The 16,693-nt window shown below is 48.0% G+C and overlaps 2 protein-coding genes across 2 annotated transcripts; one reads left to right on the plus strand and one right to left on the minus strand.

Annotated features, from left to right (window-relative positions):
• Positions 1–8,381: 8,381 nt before the first annotated feature.
• Positions 8,382–8,954, plus strand: LOC136537602 (RNA polymerase sigma factor sigA-like). Its single transcript, XM_066529538.1, has one exon. It carries the CDS (start codon positions 8,443–8,445, stop codon positions 8,860–8,862), a length of 420 nt encoding a protein of 139 aa, XP_066385635.1. The 5' UTR covers positions 8,382–8,442; the 3' UTR covers positions 8,863–8,954.
• A 1,602-nt stretch (positions 8,955–10,556) lies between these two features.
• On the minus strand, positions 10,557–16,199 carry LOC136514523 (uncharacterized). Its single transcript, XM_066508452.1, has 9 exons — positions 15,410–16,199; positions 14,721–14,842; positions 13,235–14,601; positions 12,891–13,139; positions 12,633–12,799; positions 12,227–12,306; positions 11,995–12,142; positions 11,616–11,765; positions 10,557–11,502 (listed from the first exon to the last, which is right to left on the minus strand). The coding sequence occupies exons 1-9, from the start codon at positions 15,794–15,796 to the stop codon at positions 11,257–11,259; spliced, it is 2,916 nt and encodes a 971-aa protein (XP_066364549.1). The 5' UTR covers positions 15,797–16,199; the 3' UTR covers positions 10,557–11,256.
• Between the last annotated feature and the right edge of the window lie 494 nt (positions 16,200–16,693).

Here is a 16,693-nt window from a genome sequence, read left to right on the forward strand (position 1 = left end):
TATCAGAGCCAATTCTCGTCAGAACCTCAGGGGGAGTGCCTCCACTCCCCCCAAGGCTCGGGGGCTACTGTCGGATACCGTGAGAAGGGGTACCCTAAGCAAGATCCAAAAAATGACTGCTTAGACTTCGTAAAGATCGAAACCAGCTAAACGCTGCTGGCCTCGGCCGATTGTCCGACTCGCCCGAGGCCCCATCGCCGCGAGCCTCGGCCGACCCTCCGCTTCGCCCGAGGCCCCTCACCACGGGCCTCGGCCGATTCCCCGTCAAAGGCCTCGGCCGGGCCACTGACCCTCTGTCTCGCGCAAGGCGGACTCGGCAGCACTCCGCCACCTCTTCCTTCTCCTGTCCTCTGGCAAAACGTCGTGTCACGACAACTCAGCCAACTGCTGCCCCTGACAACAGCCGCACGCCCGGCACAGTACAGCAGAATGGCCGATGGGACAGGAGGCAGGACTGGGCAGGGGTTACCCGCCACTGTACTAACCACCGTGACGCCCATGCCTCACTATGCTGCCAACTCCTGCACCGAGGACAATGCAGCGTGGGGAGCCACATCTGGGCTACTGTAGCCTCGGAATCAGTACCCAAGGCCAATAACTCCCCCCAAGGACCTCGACAGTTTGCTTCACGGGCTCGGCAGCCTGAGGGTCCACGACCACCGAGCCCCCCGCGATGGCTCGGCCTCGGTATAGCCGCTGCCCCCTACGACGTCATTACACGGCAACCCGCACGTCGCCCGCCATGTCCTGCATCAAGCCGTACTAGAGCCCCACGACGCACAAGACCGAGTACGACCAGCATGTCACTGACCAGACGTCCGTCACGTCAGCACCCTGCCATCCACGACGGGACTGTGCAAGGGTTACCGGCTACTGTGCTGCCTAAACTCCTGCACCAAGGATGGACACGACGTGGGGAGTCAGAACCGGGTTCCTGTGACCTCGGGGCCAGCGAATCGACCGCTCCGCCCCGCTCGAGACCCCCGATGAGCCTCGGATTCCGCCTCGCCCGAGACTCCCGGTAGGGCCTCGGGCGAACTGGCCATGCTCCGCCTCGCCCGAGGCTGGGCTCGTCCCGCAATCTCGTCACCTCCACCTCAAAAGTCGCTCTGGCAGGCTATCGCATCCAATTAATGCACCCAGCTGCCCTCACTACGAAAGTCACGATCGGCAGTATGCCGCGACAGGACAACGGTCAAATCGCCTTTTTACCATCCCTTACTGACGATACAGGGCACCGTATCCTGTAGACGCATGTTCGGCACTGTTCCGCCCAAATCAACTATCGGCGATGGCCGCCCAGACCTCACATTGCCACCCGCTAAAGGCCTCGGCACAGCAGGCCTCAGCACAGTGGGTCTCGGCCTCAGCGCGATAGGTCTCGACACAGCCTACTACAGCAGCCACCAGGCCTCGGCATTTCACCAAGTCAACAAAAGTACAAGAGCGCAGCATGTCGTCAGCCTTGAAGACCATACCGACTAGACGTCGACTGGAACTCCCACGACGCCATACTGCTTCAGGGAGCGGAATACGTCAGCAAATAGTAGCCTTCTCATGTACCTCTCGCTTCCTCCTTGTGACTATAAAAGGAGGTAGCCAGGGCCATTTCTGGGCGGAGGGACAAACACACCGATAGAATCACGCACTTCCACGCTGCTTGGGAGCAACGTCCCAAGCAGTTCGCACCACCCTCGCCGAGACCTGGGGCTAGCTCCCTCTCTCACTCAGCTTGTAACCCCCTACCACGAGCACTCCGGTGCAAGGAATACAAGATCAATCTCTCAGACTGGACGTAGGGCCTCGACTGCCCGAACCAGTATAAACCTTGTGTCTCTTTGCATCACCATCCGGGATTAGGGACACGCAGTACAAATTCACTCGTTGGTTGAGGGACCCCCGGTTCCAAAACACCGACACCTATATAATTAGAGAGAATTTCTTATTTGACACTGGGAAAATGAGTCGTTCCTTTGTTGGCCCTGAAATTTTCTTCGTTCACTCACTTCAACTTTCATCTCTAATTTGATACTACCGTCCGTTCTGTTAGCTTCTCCCGTTAGTAACCATGGGCCACGCTGTCAGATAATATCTTTTGAGTCCAAATTACCCTCCTTCCTCTCATGTTTCTCTTCTCTCCCAGGTCTCCTGTTCCTTCTCATTTTCTCTGCAGTGCGTCTCTGCTCCAACCCCAGACAAAACCAGCGTGACAGATTGAGGCGGCGGCCGGCCGTCGGCTCCCTCGGGCGAGGCGAGATGGCTGCGGCGAGCCCCCCCCGGCGGGGCGAGATGGCAACAAGCGGGTGCGGGAGCTATGCGGCGATGTTGCGGAGCTAAGGCGAGTGACGGTGCGAGGTTTCGCGGGGCGGAGACAGGGGCTCCACGACGGGGAGCTCGGCGGTGCTTGGAGCAGAGTGCGGTGGAGGCTATAGCGCGGGGGAGGAACGAGCTTAGGCGGCGCATTGACACCTGTTAAGGGCCGGGGCAGCGCGGTGAGGCAAGGCGGGGCTTGGGCGCTGCTCGGTCGGACCGGAGTGGAGCCGGGGTGCTGCTGGCGCGTGGGGATAGGTGGCGGACGCCATTGGCGATGGGCGCGAGCTCCTAGGGGAGATCTTGTGGGCATTGGGCGGAGACGATTTGTGGCGGGCCAGCGCGTGTTTGTCGGGGGAGCCGGTTGGCGGAGCGTGGTGCTCGCGCGGTCATGGTCGAGCGGCGCATTGGCGGAGGCGGCTCAGCCGGTGAGGCGGTGGAGCATGGCGCGCCGGGATAGCGGCGTCAGGGAGTGGGATAAGCGCACTAGGGGATAGGGCGGTCGCGGCTCGACTTGTCTTGTTGCGGCTGCCGGTTGACCGCCGGCGAGTCGCCGGTGGGCAAGAGCCACGCAGCGGGCGAGCGTTCACGGCGCGGCACTCCCTGGGCGCGGTGCACGCGAGGCAGGTGAACGGCCGGTTAACAGGGCTGGGTTTGAGCACGTTTAACTTCGAAATTTTGAACTACGCTTCAAATTCTACCTTTATAAAACTTGTAGCCCTAACATCCAGGTTTAAATCTTACAAATGGATTTTGCCCAAAATCTAAACGGATTTGAAAATATGGAGCCCCAAAGTTTGTGGGAACGGTTCATTCAGACAAACAAATTTTTCAAGTTTGCCGATTTTCAGAGTTTTGGCCAACTTTGGCTCAAATTTTGAACGGCTTCCAGTTTGAATCAGGCCAAGGTGTAATGGACAAAGTTGTTCTTTGATCTTAGGGATCAAACTTCTATTACTGACTTTTCTTAAGTTCAGTTCAACTTTGAGGAGAAAATTGTTTGCCAACTTGCATGTGAATTTGAACTCCTGTGAACTTGCATGTGAATTTAAACTCCTGTGAACTTGCATGTGAATTTGAACTCCTATGAACTTTATGTTTTTGAAGTTAATGTGGTGCCGGTCTGTGAACTTGCTATATCATGTGTCATTATCATGTTATATAAATGTTAAAATAAATGTTGTATAAATGTGTTAAAATGATGCTGTATCATGTTGAAAAAGAAAATAAAAAACGGCTTGCTAGCTTCTACAAACTAGCCACCAGCAAAAAAAAGAAAATAAAAAAAAGCGGCGAAGCAAATTTGAGAGGAAAAAAAACCCTGCGCCCGCCTCTGATGCATGCACCCAGCTGCAAAAAAGACCAGCCAGCCAGCAATGCATGCATGCAACAGCGCCTCTGCATGCGCCCAACGCCCGATGCATGCATGGCGCCAGCTCCAGCGTCTGCATGCGTCTAGGGGCAAAAACGTCTTTTTAACAGTCAGTTAACATCGTTAGCTAATGGATTTTACAGTATTATCAAATTAGGGATGAAAGTTGAAGTGAGTGTCAAATAGGGAACGAAGAAAATTTCAGGGTCAACAAAGGAACGACTCATTTTCTCAGTGTCAAATAAGTAATTCTCTCATATAATTAACAACACTAGAGAAAAGATAGTAGTATATAATGTCTCCAACATGTTCCTTAACCTTTCGACGAGATCAGCCGGCCTACAACCATGCATCGGCATCTAGCTAAGAACCCTTTCGGATGCACCTATACCATGTACCATATAATCCACATTTTACAACTAACCTAGCTTCTGATCCAGATATTCTTGATACGGTTTTCAATTCACTAATCTAGACATCTAGTTCAGATTATGAAAAAACTAGCTATCTACAGCTTAGCATTTTACAATAAAAAAAACTTTAATAGTATAAGTCAGTTTCCATAATCTGAAGTGGATCTACATATAGGACCTAAACTTCTACGTACTAGACAACAGAGATGAGTGATCCAACCGCTTTCTCTAGTTGAAGTAGACTAGTAGTAGTTGACCTGACTCTAGCTCATGCTTGTATGTATGCGATAAGTATGCAAACATATGCATCCATGGCTTGTGGTCGATCCAATCTTGCAGATGTCATGAAGCAAAAAGCTAGCCAAGGAGCGCGCAGAAAGCAGGAAGACTTGGGACCAGCCTATCGATGTGCATCATCACTCACCAACAAACTAACTACATGCTAAAAGTGTTGATCCAATCTTGCAGATCGCAGTTAGCCAATAACAGCCATGATGGAATGTCACTAAAGGCGAGTGTCAAGCAATATATATAGGCTGCCATCATATCCTGTCCATGCATGCATACCATAAAGTTCGTTTCTATTTTTTTCTTAAGAGCAGCCATGATGTGCCAGAAAGTGATCTTTGCAGATTTGTATAAAGTCGATCTGGTTCAACATTGTATATGCACGCAGTCATTATAAGGTCTCGTTTTGTACGGCTCTGCTTCACTGATGGAACACCTTTTTTTTTTTTTTACTTCAGCTCCATGACTAGTTCCTTTGCCACTTTTCCCTTCTCCTTTAGCTATCTCTCTATGCTAGTCGTCGACCTCCGAGATGGTGAGGGTGTTGACTATCTCCAATGCCATGTGCAAGGCCAGCCGTTGTTTAGCTTCTCTTCAACAAGCTCCACCATTAGTCAATCATGCAAATAAGGCAGCATCATATTGGTGTGTTTTTTATGGAGAATTGAGGCATTTTTCTGTTTAGGCCTCGTTTGGATTCATGGAATTGAAAATCCATTCTAATAATCGTAATGTAGATATAGAATAATTAAGCTAATATACTTGTAGGTGGAATATATTTGTATACTACTTTGACCATATGGGGGAGATACTTATGTGTTACACTTCTACTGCAGGGGAGTGAGTCAAAGGGCGTGCTATAAGTTGCAGAGTAGAAACATAGCATGGGGATCTATAGAATCAATTTTCATCTCCCACCACATGAATTTAAGATAAACTTATATCTGAATTTTAGAAAGTTATGGAATGTCAAATTCCAAGCTAAATGGTATGTCTATTAAGTAGATTCCAATTCCTCTAAAATAAAAGGATCCAAACAGTCCTTTATTTACTTTGGTTCTTGCTTTGAATTTTAGTAGAGGATTAGTGCTACTGATTAACCTAGTCTAATGCATTTCTATGGATCCGATCACAGAACTGTTTCTGAGTTTGTTTTGGTACGTTTTTGAATTTCTCCTCCCAAAATATTAGGGACCGTTTGGATCCTTGGAATTAAATTCATTCTAATAATTACAATTTAGGCATAGATTAATTAAGCCAATGTAGTTGTATATGGAATAATTCTGCATTATGTATGGATATAGAGAATTTACATCATACAATTTAAGATTTTCACCAGATGGTATATATACATCGGTATGACCACCGTAGTATCCGGACCTAATAAAACGGTCTTGGTTATCGTCAGGGATATAGATCCGTGTCTCTTCCTTCGAATCATCATAATATTTGGTCCGAAATATTCTTAACGCCATTGATGATATAGTTATAACTTCAGTTATATCCACATTATATAATTGAAAATAGATTTCTTGCGCTTTTTGTAGAATAGCGGCTGTCAATAAAACATCTTTTTCAAGATACTCTAAATACTCTCTCTTTTTCATACTTAGATTACTAATGTTCACTTTTAGGTAGACCATTTCTCCCTTCCCGCCTAATTCAGGGGCAAACCTTTTCCCTAGCGATTCCAATCTAGTACATTTCTATTGTAGTGAAGCGAGTTGAAGAGTGTGCTATAAGTTGAAGAATAGAATTATAGCATAGTGATATATAGAATCCATTTTCATCTCCCACCCTATGAATTTGTGATAGGCTTATTTGTGAGCTTGGAAAATTTATGGACTGCCAAATTCCAATCAAAATAGCCTAATCTATTATGTAGATTTCAATTATTCCAAAATGAAGGGATTCAAACGGCCACTTAGATTTTTTTAGGGCGTAATTTGCGAACAGTTGTATTTTCCCAATCATTTTGGCTAGAATTTGGTCCCCTCGTCTCCCAAATGACCAAATGTCAACCGAATTTTTGCGAACGGTGTTTTTCTCTTACAACAAATTAGCATAAGCATCAATATAAACCAAATTTCAGCGAAACGAATAGGGCGATCAATGTGGTTTGGTAGGGTTTTCATTTGCAAACAATTGTTTCCCGTAGTGCATGGTTTTGGAGACCCTACATCCAAAGGAGCCCATATGGCGTGGCCCGTGGGGGCGCCACCCGTCTGGGCCTAACGAGCCGAAAGGCCGAATGGCCTTGAGCGCAAGTTGGCTCTGGCCGGCCACCATAGGCTAACGGCAATCTTGCAAGAAAAATGACCCTTTATTTTACTAATTTCTGCATACGTCAAAAAGGTACACTGTACTACAGATTATTACAATTTATGTTTTAACCGTCAAGTTTCTTCATCCTGCAGATTCTTTCTGCATCTTTCTTGGAAGCTTTATTTTAGCTTCACTTTTTTCCAAAAAAAAAAAAGAAACTATGTACCTTATGTATATCTATTTCTTGTTTAGACCTCCAAAATGCAATGACAACACTGTTATTTGCATTCTAGTCCTTGAGTTTTAAACAAAATTATGATGCATAATGTTTACCTATGCAAATATTTTTTTGGGTGACTTAAGAGTTTGTATCGCAGCGTGAAATACCGCACTAATTTGATTTTATCTCATGGCCACCATCAGCTTATTCGATGGGTCGTATTTGGCTTATAAGTCATGGCTTATCAGCCAACGAACAATATTTTTCTCTCACATCAAATCAGCCAACAGTACTTCCAGCTATGGCTTATAAGCCAAACTAGCCCAAACGAACAGGGCGCATATGTTTGAGAAATAGCAATCCCACTGAGACATGCAATTTTTATGTTGTTTTAAATATTCCAAAGTCTCCTCAATTAAGCCACTTAGCGCTGCAAAAGGCCAAATGTGCTTAATTCGTCAAGCAGAATGATACACAAATTCGTCTAAGTAATTATCTTACCAATTCGATATAACATAACAAAATGTTTGAAAACCTTTGTATATTGAGCATGCACATAGTAACACCATCACTACTGCATGATCTACGTCGTGTTTATTAGAAAAGTAATCACCCTGAACATACCCAATAACAACTCTAGAATAATGATCTTCACCATATATATATATATATATATATATATATATATATATATATATATATATATATATATATATATATATTGTTATTATCTTTCAAATATTGGTCCCATAATTTGAGGCATATATACGCTATGTTTGTTTTAACTATGGTGTTAGCCACGTCGACGAAGGCCCAACGATTCAAAGATTTGGCGGCGCCGGCTCTACAACATGCATATATTATGCTGAAAAAAAACAAAACTAGCAACTCCGGCTACCGACTGCCGATGTATCAACTGCGCGTCAACGCGTGATCGCCGGCGATCGACACTACTTGGATGGAGCTGGAGACCACCACCACGTCTGCTTCCCTCCGTCACGGCCGGACCCACCCGACAGCTTCGTCCCGGCTGGCTTTTCATCATTAATCAGAAAATAAAATCCCCTGCCCTTTTAAAAGGTCCCTTAACTGACAGATTTGTACGTACTCGTATCTGCCCCATACTCAACTTTGCAGTCCAGTCCCTGGAATTCACTGCCGTCAGCCGGCAGGCGAGCCTGGTCTAGTGGTCGGTCGGTCCTCTTGCTGCAGATCTGTTTTCACGCGGTGGTGGTGTCGTGCTACGTGATCGATACAGAGACGACCGGACGTCCACGTCGGCCGTCCTGGATAAACAGCTGGTGCTAGTGCGTGCATGTCCACGTCAGCTGCTTTTATTTGTGGCGTGTTGCCGCTTCTTTGGATAATAACCGCCCAAGCATGGTGCACACATGACACAAGTGAAGTGCTTGCTGGCCGAGTAGCTTTCATTCAGCCAATTAACCGAAGAACACAGGGACCATTTTGCGAACAGGTGCACTCGGTGGGCATTTATACAGCCCCACTTCACCAGAGCACCAGAGTCCAGAGCCCAGACTCCAGACAGAGCAAGAAGAGCCGCGAGAGCAGAGGCCATGGCGTTGGACGAGTCGTTCAAGAGGCCGGGCACCGTGCCGTTCAAGTGGGAGGTGCAGCCGGGCATCCCCAAGCAGCAGCAGCAGCAAGACCCAGCAGGTGCAGCCTGCGACGTCCCTCCAGCGGCTACTCCGAGGCTGGCGCTTCCTCCCGCAGCCCGGGTCGGCGCGCTGGCCCCCGCGTCGTGCCGGCGGGCCTCCTCGTCGGTCGCGTCGGCCCCGGCCCCGCCCCCGCCCCCGCCCCCGCAGCCGTCGCCGTCGCACCGGCGGTCCATGTCCGCGCGCTTCGCCACGTCGCTGGCGCTGATGCCCTTGCCCTTCACGCGGCGGGGACGGGGAGGAGGAGGAGGACGCGCCGGAGCCGCCAAGGACGCCGCCGCTGAATTCTGCCTGCTGTACGCCGAGAATAAGATGGTTTAATCTTTTATCATGTAGATATAAGTAGAAATCAAATGCATGTATGTGATCCTCCGATACTCGTGTATGAACAATCGACGAAAACGAGTGAACAATCGACTTAGACAGAGAGAATTCAGTGCGTAGAGTATTTGGCATGCAACGCAGCTAGCTGTCGATGATGTGGACTCGGCACGTTCCGTGTTCAGATTGCACGCACGTCGCTCCCTGCTTCCCCGGCCGCCCAAGCCACAGATTTTTCCGACGACCGTGCCCACTGCCCACCTACCTCTGGGGCTTTCTGGTACCGCAACCTGGGCCGCCCGCTTTCTACGAGGGCGCCAGCCCAGCCTTACACACAGTGCGTGTGCATGGGCTCTCAACACAAGCCTTTTAGAGGCCCAACCAACTCTAAGCCGACTCAACTCGGCAGTTAGGGTTGGTGGACCCGCCCAGCGCTCACCGTCAAGCAAGGAAGAATACCGGTGAATCTCAACTTGACAACTCCTGTAAGTTAAGTTCTGTTCTATCCTTGAATTGTTGCTCTGCACTGCAGTCTTATACTCTGCATGCTCATTCTTATCACTAGAACTGCAAAACCTGTATGTACAAACATCTGTTATCACGGCAAAACCTGTATGTCACTTACATAGCATATCTCTCCGGCACGGTCACGTGTTCATCACTCACTCACCAGCACTTTCCAGTTCTCACCGGACTTCACTCCTGTGTCGGGCTGGGCAGAGACTGGGTGTCAGACTGTCAGCGCTCATTGGGCTGTCGGTTTTGTCCGTCTTTAACGCGTTCGCTGGGCCCGTCGGGAGCCCCACGGGCCCAACAAGAGAAGCCTTCAACGGACACCGTCCACACTACGGCACAGTGGGCCCCCCGTATGTACCCCATGTTCCGTTACTGGGGACTGGGGTACAGGTAAACAGTACGTACATGAATGAATCTCCTCCCCTTGCAGCGCGTGTTTAGTTTCAGCAAGTTGGAATTTGGGGCTACTATAGCACTTTTGTTTTTATTTGGTAATTAGTATTCAATCATGGAGTAATTAGGCTCAAAACGTTCGTCTCGTAATTTCCCACCAAACTGTGCAATTAGTTTTTTTTCGTCTATATTTAATGCTCCATACACAGACCGTAAACATTCGATATGATAGGTACTGTAACAATTTTTAGGAATTTGGGGTAGAACTAAACAAGGCGTGATTCTGCCTATACCTGTGTCATCGCTCCAATCCTCAACAGTCTCAGTAAGAACTCCGTTCCATTAATGTCGCCCGCAACTCGCAACCATCCAACTGCAGGACAGCCTGTCGACTGTCGACTACAGCAGCACAACCGAATCTCTAATATTCCTGGTTCTTGCATTAAATACTTTGAGAAGAGAGTTAAAAAACAAAAACTTTGAGAAGAGAGAGAAAAAGATATGGGATAATTTTATTTCGGGCGACAATTATTGCATATATTTTATGCTAAATTTGTAGATTTTGTTTATTGCAATTTTTATAAACGCAATCTACAATTTTCGGAACCGAGAATAAAAAAACTGTTACAATAAACTACAAACCCAACGTGTTGGCACAGAGATGATTAGCAATTTACAATTATTTTCTATAGGAAGACGAGGACAAAATTTAATATGTTAAGACACAAAAGACAAATAACAAACCACAAAAATAATTTACTTGTACTAGTTAGAGGTAAATGTTGCCTGAAATCATCTTAAAATTAAGACACTTGGAATATAAGACAGCAAAAGGTATTTGTTTACTGCTTTATTCATCTGGCATGGTGGCATACTTTCACAAGTCTTCACCAGATCTGGATGCAACTTGGAATCATGCACCGCAAAGATAATACAAATATGAACCAATTGCATTGCCATTGCATCGTAGGGACATTGCACCAGATTTTGTTCATCTGGCATGGTGGCATACAAATATGATGTCTCATTGCCAGCAGGGTAAGTACTTGTACAACAGAACCAACTCCTAACTAAATTAGCAACACTGCCACAGTACCAAATCTGCCAACTAAATTAAGGGGGTGTTTGGTTCAAGCTACTAAACTTTAGTAGCTACTAAACGGTTTAGTCACTTTTAGTAACTCCAGAGTTACTAGAGAGGACTAAAGCCTTTTTAGTAGCTTTTAGTCCTAGCATTTGGTTAAAAAATTACTAAAGTGACTAAAAGCTACTAAATTTAATAGCTACTGGGCAAACCAAACATGCCCTAAACGAGCAGTTGTCCACTTCCCACCGCCTGATCGAGCAGCTGTCCACTTCCCACCGCCTGATCGAGCAGCTGTCAACAAAAACAATCATCTCACCAATCGCCACCAAACACATGAAACCTGCTGTACATACTACTACTACTACTCTGGCGCATCAGTCCATGAGAGATCTCCAGCGCTAGTCGAAACTGGAGGACCGGCTCCAGTAGCCGTCGGCCGAGGTGTCCACGGTGCGCTCCGTGCTGCTGCAGTGCGACAGCGTGTCGTCCTCCTCCACTCCAAGAAGCGCGAGGTTCAGATAAGACTGCATGTTCAGGTCAGGGGCCGCTGCCGTGGCTTCCTCGTCTGAGCCGTCGAAGCTGGCGGTGAGCTGTGCCCTCGCCCAGCCGGTCGTCTCGTCGTCCCCTTGGAGGAGTTTCAGGACCTGGTTGGTTTCGCAGGGAAGTGGCAAACAAGAATGCTTGGGGTCAGAGTTCTGCAACGCGACGCGAGCCATTTTTTTATGGAATTGCAAGTCTTCTTTCCATGATTTCTTACCAGCGACATTTCAGGTCGAGAATGAGAAGATGTCCTTGTGCAAAGCGAAGCAGCGAGCGTCATCCTCTCCATTTCATCGCAGTCGTAATCGTTCCCCAAAAATGGATCAACCAGTTGTTTAATTTCTCCACTGGACAGTAAAGGCTTCGCCTGTTACCATGAATAAACACTACATTAGAATTAGAAGAAAATAGAAGAGAAGAAATAGCTGTTCTCATGTGCAGCAGCAGTGGTCGTAGTACCCATTGTACTTTAATATCATCAATATGTACTTAAATAATTAATCAGCAAGCAAACATGTGGATACAGTTCTGTTCTTAGGCCATGTTACTGCAAAAGCCAGCTTGGATAACAAACAAGAGAGTTGTGAAGCACTTACCCAACCGACCAGGCTTTCTTGACCCTTTGCACTTCCAGGTGTAATGGGTCTCCTTCCTGAAATAATCTCCAGTAGAACAACCCCAAATGCATAGATATCAATCTTCTCATTGACCTTTCCATATGAAAAATATTCGGGTGCCATATACCTGTACAAGAGCAGTTTGTTAACCACTACAGTTTTGTTGTTAGCTAACATAACAGCAAACCAGAGCCCAAAGATTGATACAGACCCGAAAGTTCCGGTGATGTCAGTACATGTTAGGTGGGGAGTCGAAGCCGACACTCGCTTTGCTAACCCAAAATCGCAGAGCTGAAATTTCCAAAAGGCAATGATGTCACAACCAGAATTAACAATGACAACTGGTTTTACTAATGGTTGTTACAAAAAAATCACAGAGCCGGAATTTCCAAAAGGCAATGATGTCACAAACAGAATTAACATTGACAACTGGTGTTACTAATGGTTTTTACAATGCATCACTGCTTACATATGAAGCTAACTAATTAGCCCACATGTCTCATATTTTTTCCTTAATTAAAAAATATTATTTGCTACATAGATCTAGATTATGGGGTGCATGAACTCGTGTCCTACTTATAGCTCCAGGTATTTGCAAACTTATTTCAAATATTTACCCGTGCCCCAAAATCCTCTGAAAGGAGGATATTTGAAGACTTAACATCTCCATGGATCACAGATTGGATCACACCGCCAAGATGGAGAAATTCAAGTGCTCTTGCAATGTCGATTGCTATCTTAATTCTCCTCTCCCAGATAAGAAAGTCTGTGTCATCATTCTTTCCTGAAGATCAATGGCAGTTACAAATAAGAGGCCAGCTAGCAAGAAAGTTAATGATTGAAGAGATGGTTATAGGTTACATCTTGACGCTTACCATGAAGAGCTTTGTCCAAGCTCCCTTGGGGCATGTACTCATATGCCAGCACAAGATTGTAGTTCTCGAAGCTGAATCCCCTTAGTGCAACAATGTTCTCATGTTGCAAGCTGGTTACAATCTCAATCTCCGTAACAAACTCATGTATAGCATCAACCGAGGGTTTCAGAATCTTTATGGCAGAAAATGTTCCGTCATCGAGTTGTGCCCTGAAAACTTGGCTGGTTCCACCCTTCCCAATTAACATATCTGCATTACCATAAAAGAAAGTTTAGGTTTTTTTTATTTGTATTTGCAAAAAGGAAAATGTACACCAAAGTAACGTTGCTGTCAGAGGGAATTACCAGGTGAGTAGTTGGTCGTTGCAAGTTTCAGTTCTTCATAACTAAACAACCTACAAACTGAAGAATACTTCTCTCGAAGTGATTCCAATTCACTGGGAGGCCATACTACATCATAGAAAGCAAAAGAAAACATTGATACTGGCTCAGCAGCTGTAGTTGATTCAGTTTCAGAATCACAGTTCAACCTTGGACTTGCATCCGATTTCAATGATTTGCCATCTGGGTGGACCGAACTATATCGGCTCGGAAGTCTCATTGCCCATTGAACCATTGAGTTTTTTGCCCATTCCAAAGATGAACTCCTATGATGTCTAAAGATCCTTCTATGGAGGTGACAGCGGTCAGGTCTTCTTTCTATCATCCGTCTCAGTGACATCGGAGAACTAGAGGGTGTTTCAGCATTTCGTGCAGTGTCTTTCGGTGAGTCCTCAGCTTCCGTGGATACAGCAGAAGAACTCCGTTCAGTGGTAGTCATGCTAACTGAGCCATCCTTCTTAATAGGTGATGTCTCTGAGTTCAGATTGATATCACTGGAGAAACTACTGCTACGCCTAATCATACCTCTAATACCAACAGAACGTTTGGATCCCCCAGAACTCCTACCGGGTCGTCCACTCCTCGGCAGCCGGCAGTACAGATCACCATCTCCTTCCAGTGATGGCCTACCGGGTCGTCCACTCCTCGGCAGCCGGCAGTAAAGATCACCATCTCCTTCCAGTGATGGATTGGCTGGTTTATCATCTTTTTTACTCGCATTTGAACGCTTAGAATCACCAGTACTCCTGACTGAATGACCATTCCTGGGGGGCAATAAGCAATATAGCTCCCCGGCCCCTTCAAATGGAAGATCCACTGAATCATGGTCTTGCCTACTAGATGTACTTGCAACAGAATCGCTACTTCTCCCAGGAAGCACACAGTACAACACACTGGCACCCTTACCTGGAAGCTCGGCAATCTCATCTCTCTGTTCAACAATTGGCTCTTCAGCCTTGCTACTAGAAGGATCTGCATCGATCTCAACCTGACCCGTTGACAAATCCGCAGGGACCACGCTTGAGACCAGCTGTTCGTCTTTGATGGTGTCCTCCAACTCACTTCCCTTGGTACCAACATCACGCGTGGTGTCACCCTCACCACCATCTTTAAGTTCTTGTAAAGATAGTGTGCCCCCTTTAGCCTGACGGGCTTGGAACGGCACTACACAATACATCTCATCATCACCGCACGGAAGAACCTCTGCTGAGACCTTGCCTGAATGGACACTCGACTCTCTCCGGAACTCGATCTTGCCATTGCTCACGGCGAGGACCGCACACTTTGCGGGCAGCTTCTTTGCGCAGTACTTTGCAACTTTATGCGAGGACCTGAAGAATGCAAAGCGCCATTTACAACAGGGCAGTGGAGGTGACGATAGAATGAGAAAAGCTTATGGCTTCCGTAGTGGAAAGCACTGAGCATCCAATGCCGATGGCACTTTACTTACGAAATCGCACGCCTCTTCTTGGCGACGCCGAGGACAACCTTGGCGGCCCCAAACAGGTTGGCCTCACGAACTAGCGCCTTGCACACCGACGAGTCCTTGCAAATCTTGAGCTTTAGATTGATCTGCGTAGCACGCACCAGGATAAGTTACGGACTAGTAGTTAACACAAGAAAACAAGAAATTTCAGGCGAATTCACCACAGTGGCAAAGCCACGGGAGAATGGGGGCAAAGGACCTCAATCTGGTACAGAAACAAAAGCCAACTTGTACTAGGTCATAGAAGACAGGCCATAAATGAAGTGAAAATTGCATCTTTTTTGCACGATAAATGTAAAAGTCGCGGCAAAAATTGAGATTGTGCCAAAATCAAAATTTAACCAATCGTACGCGCGCGTCGAATGAGTATCCGTTAGCCAAGCGCAAAATTAACCGAAAATTGTGCATTTTGCCATAAAATACGGAGGAATTGCATCAAACCAACTTGAGTAAAAAACGAATCTTTCCAGAGTCAGCACACAAAAAGGGGAGGGATATGTATATAAGAAATCAAGCGAGGCTAAAAAAACGAAATGAAAGGGAGGAAGACTTAGGATGTGAGCAAGGCACTCGCGAAGTCGCAACTCGCAACAATGGAATCAGGGGAGGAGGGAGCCAAGGCGGAAGAGAGACTCGGAGTAGAGAGCAGCGACCAGCTTGAGGTTGCAGAAGCCCTCGTAGACTCCGAGCATGGCCTCGAGGTCGACCGCTGCCGCCGCCTCCGCGGCGGAGGCCGGCACGACGTGGACGGCGATGACGCGGTCCAAGGGCGTGGCCACATTGACGAGCACCCAGGTGAGCAGCGCGCGGCTCTCGGCGTCCGCCGGCTCCCGCACGCCGACCACCACCGTCCTCCCCTCTGCTTCCGCCTCCGGCGCCTTCCCCGAGCAGCCGGCTGCCTCCTCCTCCTCCTCCTGGGCGGCCGCCGCGGCGGCGTCCATGGCCTCGGCTGCCGCCGGCGACCCTTGCTCCTCCGCCTCCTCCCGCCGCTGCGACTGCTGCTGCTGCGGCGCCTGCTTCTTCCTCGACGACACCTTCATCTGCACGGCGACGCGGCGGCGCTCGGCGACTCACAGGGCGGGGGCGGGGGCGGATGCTGCGGCGTGCGTGACCATGGGCACCCCTGCCCCCCGACCCTTGCTCTTGTCCTGTGGCTCCAGCGCCGTGGCCTGTTCCGTTGGACCGGCGCTACTGCCTGGCAACTGTCGCCCGCCTCCTGCCTGCTCCTCCCCCTCGCCGCGCGCGCCCTCTTGTTCCGTTGCTCGTCGTTGCTCTCTCTCTCCCCTCCGTTGCTCTCTCTCTCCCCTCCGCCTGGGAGGTCGCGCCGGTTCGTGCCCGTGCCCGTTGCTGCCCGCCTCCTCTGGCTGACTGTCTCTGCGGTTTTTCTCTCACTCTCCTCCGTGCTCTCCCCTCTCGCAGTCTGGCTTGCTTGTGCTGCTGCGGTTTCTCTCTCCGACCATTTGGGTAGCCTAGTAGGTTGCCAGCAACCGCTCTTTTCACACCGTTCCGTTGCGCATTTCGCCTGCCTGCCACACCCTTTTCACCCTCTTTTTCTTATTTTTTATTCATTTATATACACTACTATACGTACTGTACATACACAATGTGGAATCCGAGTATTTACGTCAGGATTTGTTAACTTTTCCGCTTGTTTTTTTGGCGGGTGATGCACGTGGTGAAAGGGCGTGTGGGATTAGCGGGGGGCACGTAGTAGATTAAAGGGCAAGATTCCGACAGCAGTAAAGCCTGCGCCTGCTTTTTATTTTATTTGTCACACTAATCCTGGATGCCTGCAGTCTGTGAGACTGCGCCGGGCCAATTATTACCACCACACACACCTAACCTGCCCTCCTTTCCCTAGTTCCCTTCCATCACTAGATCGAGCTCGGTCTGTCAGGAAATGACCATCATTAGATCGTTAACCCTCTTCCAAGATG

This window comes from Miscanthus floridulus, chromosome 2 (assembly GCF_019320115.1).
Source record: "Miscanthus floridulus cultivar M001 chromosome 2, ASM1932011v1, whole genome shotgun sequence".
NCBI classification, from domain to species: Eukaryota; Viridiplantae; Streptophyta; class Magnoliopsida; order Poales; family Poaceae; genus Miscanthus; species Miscanthus floridulus.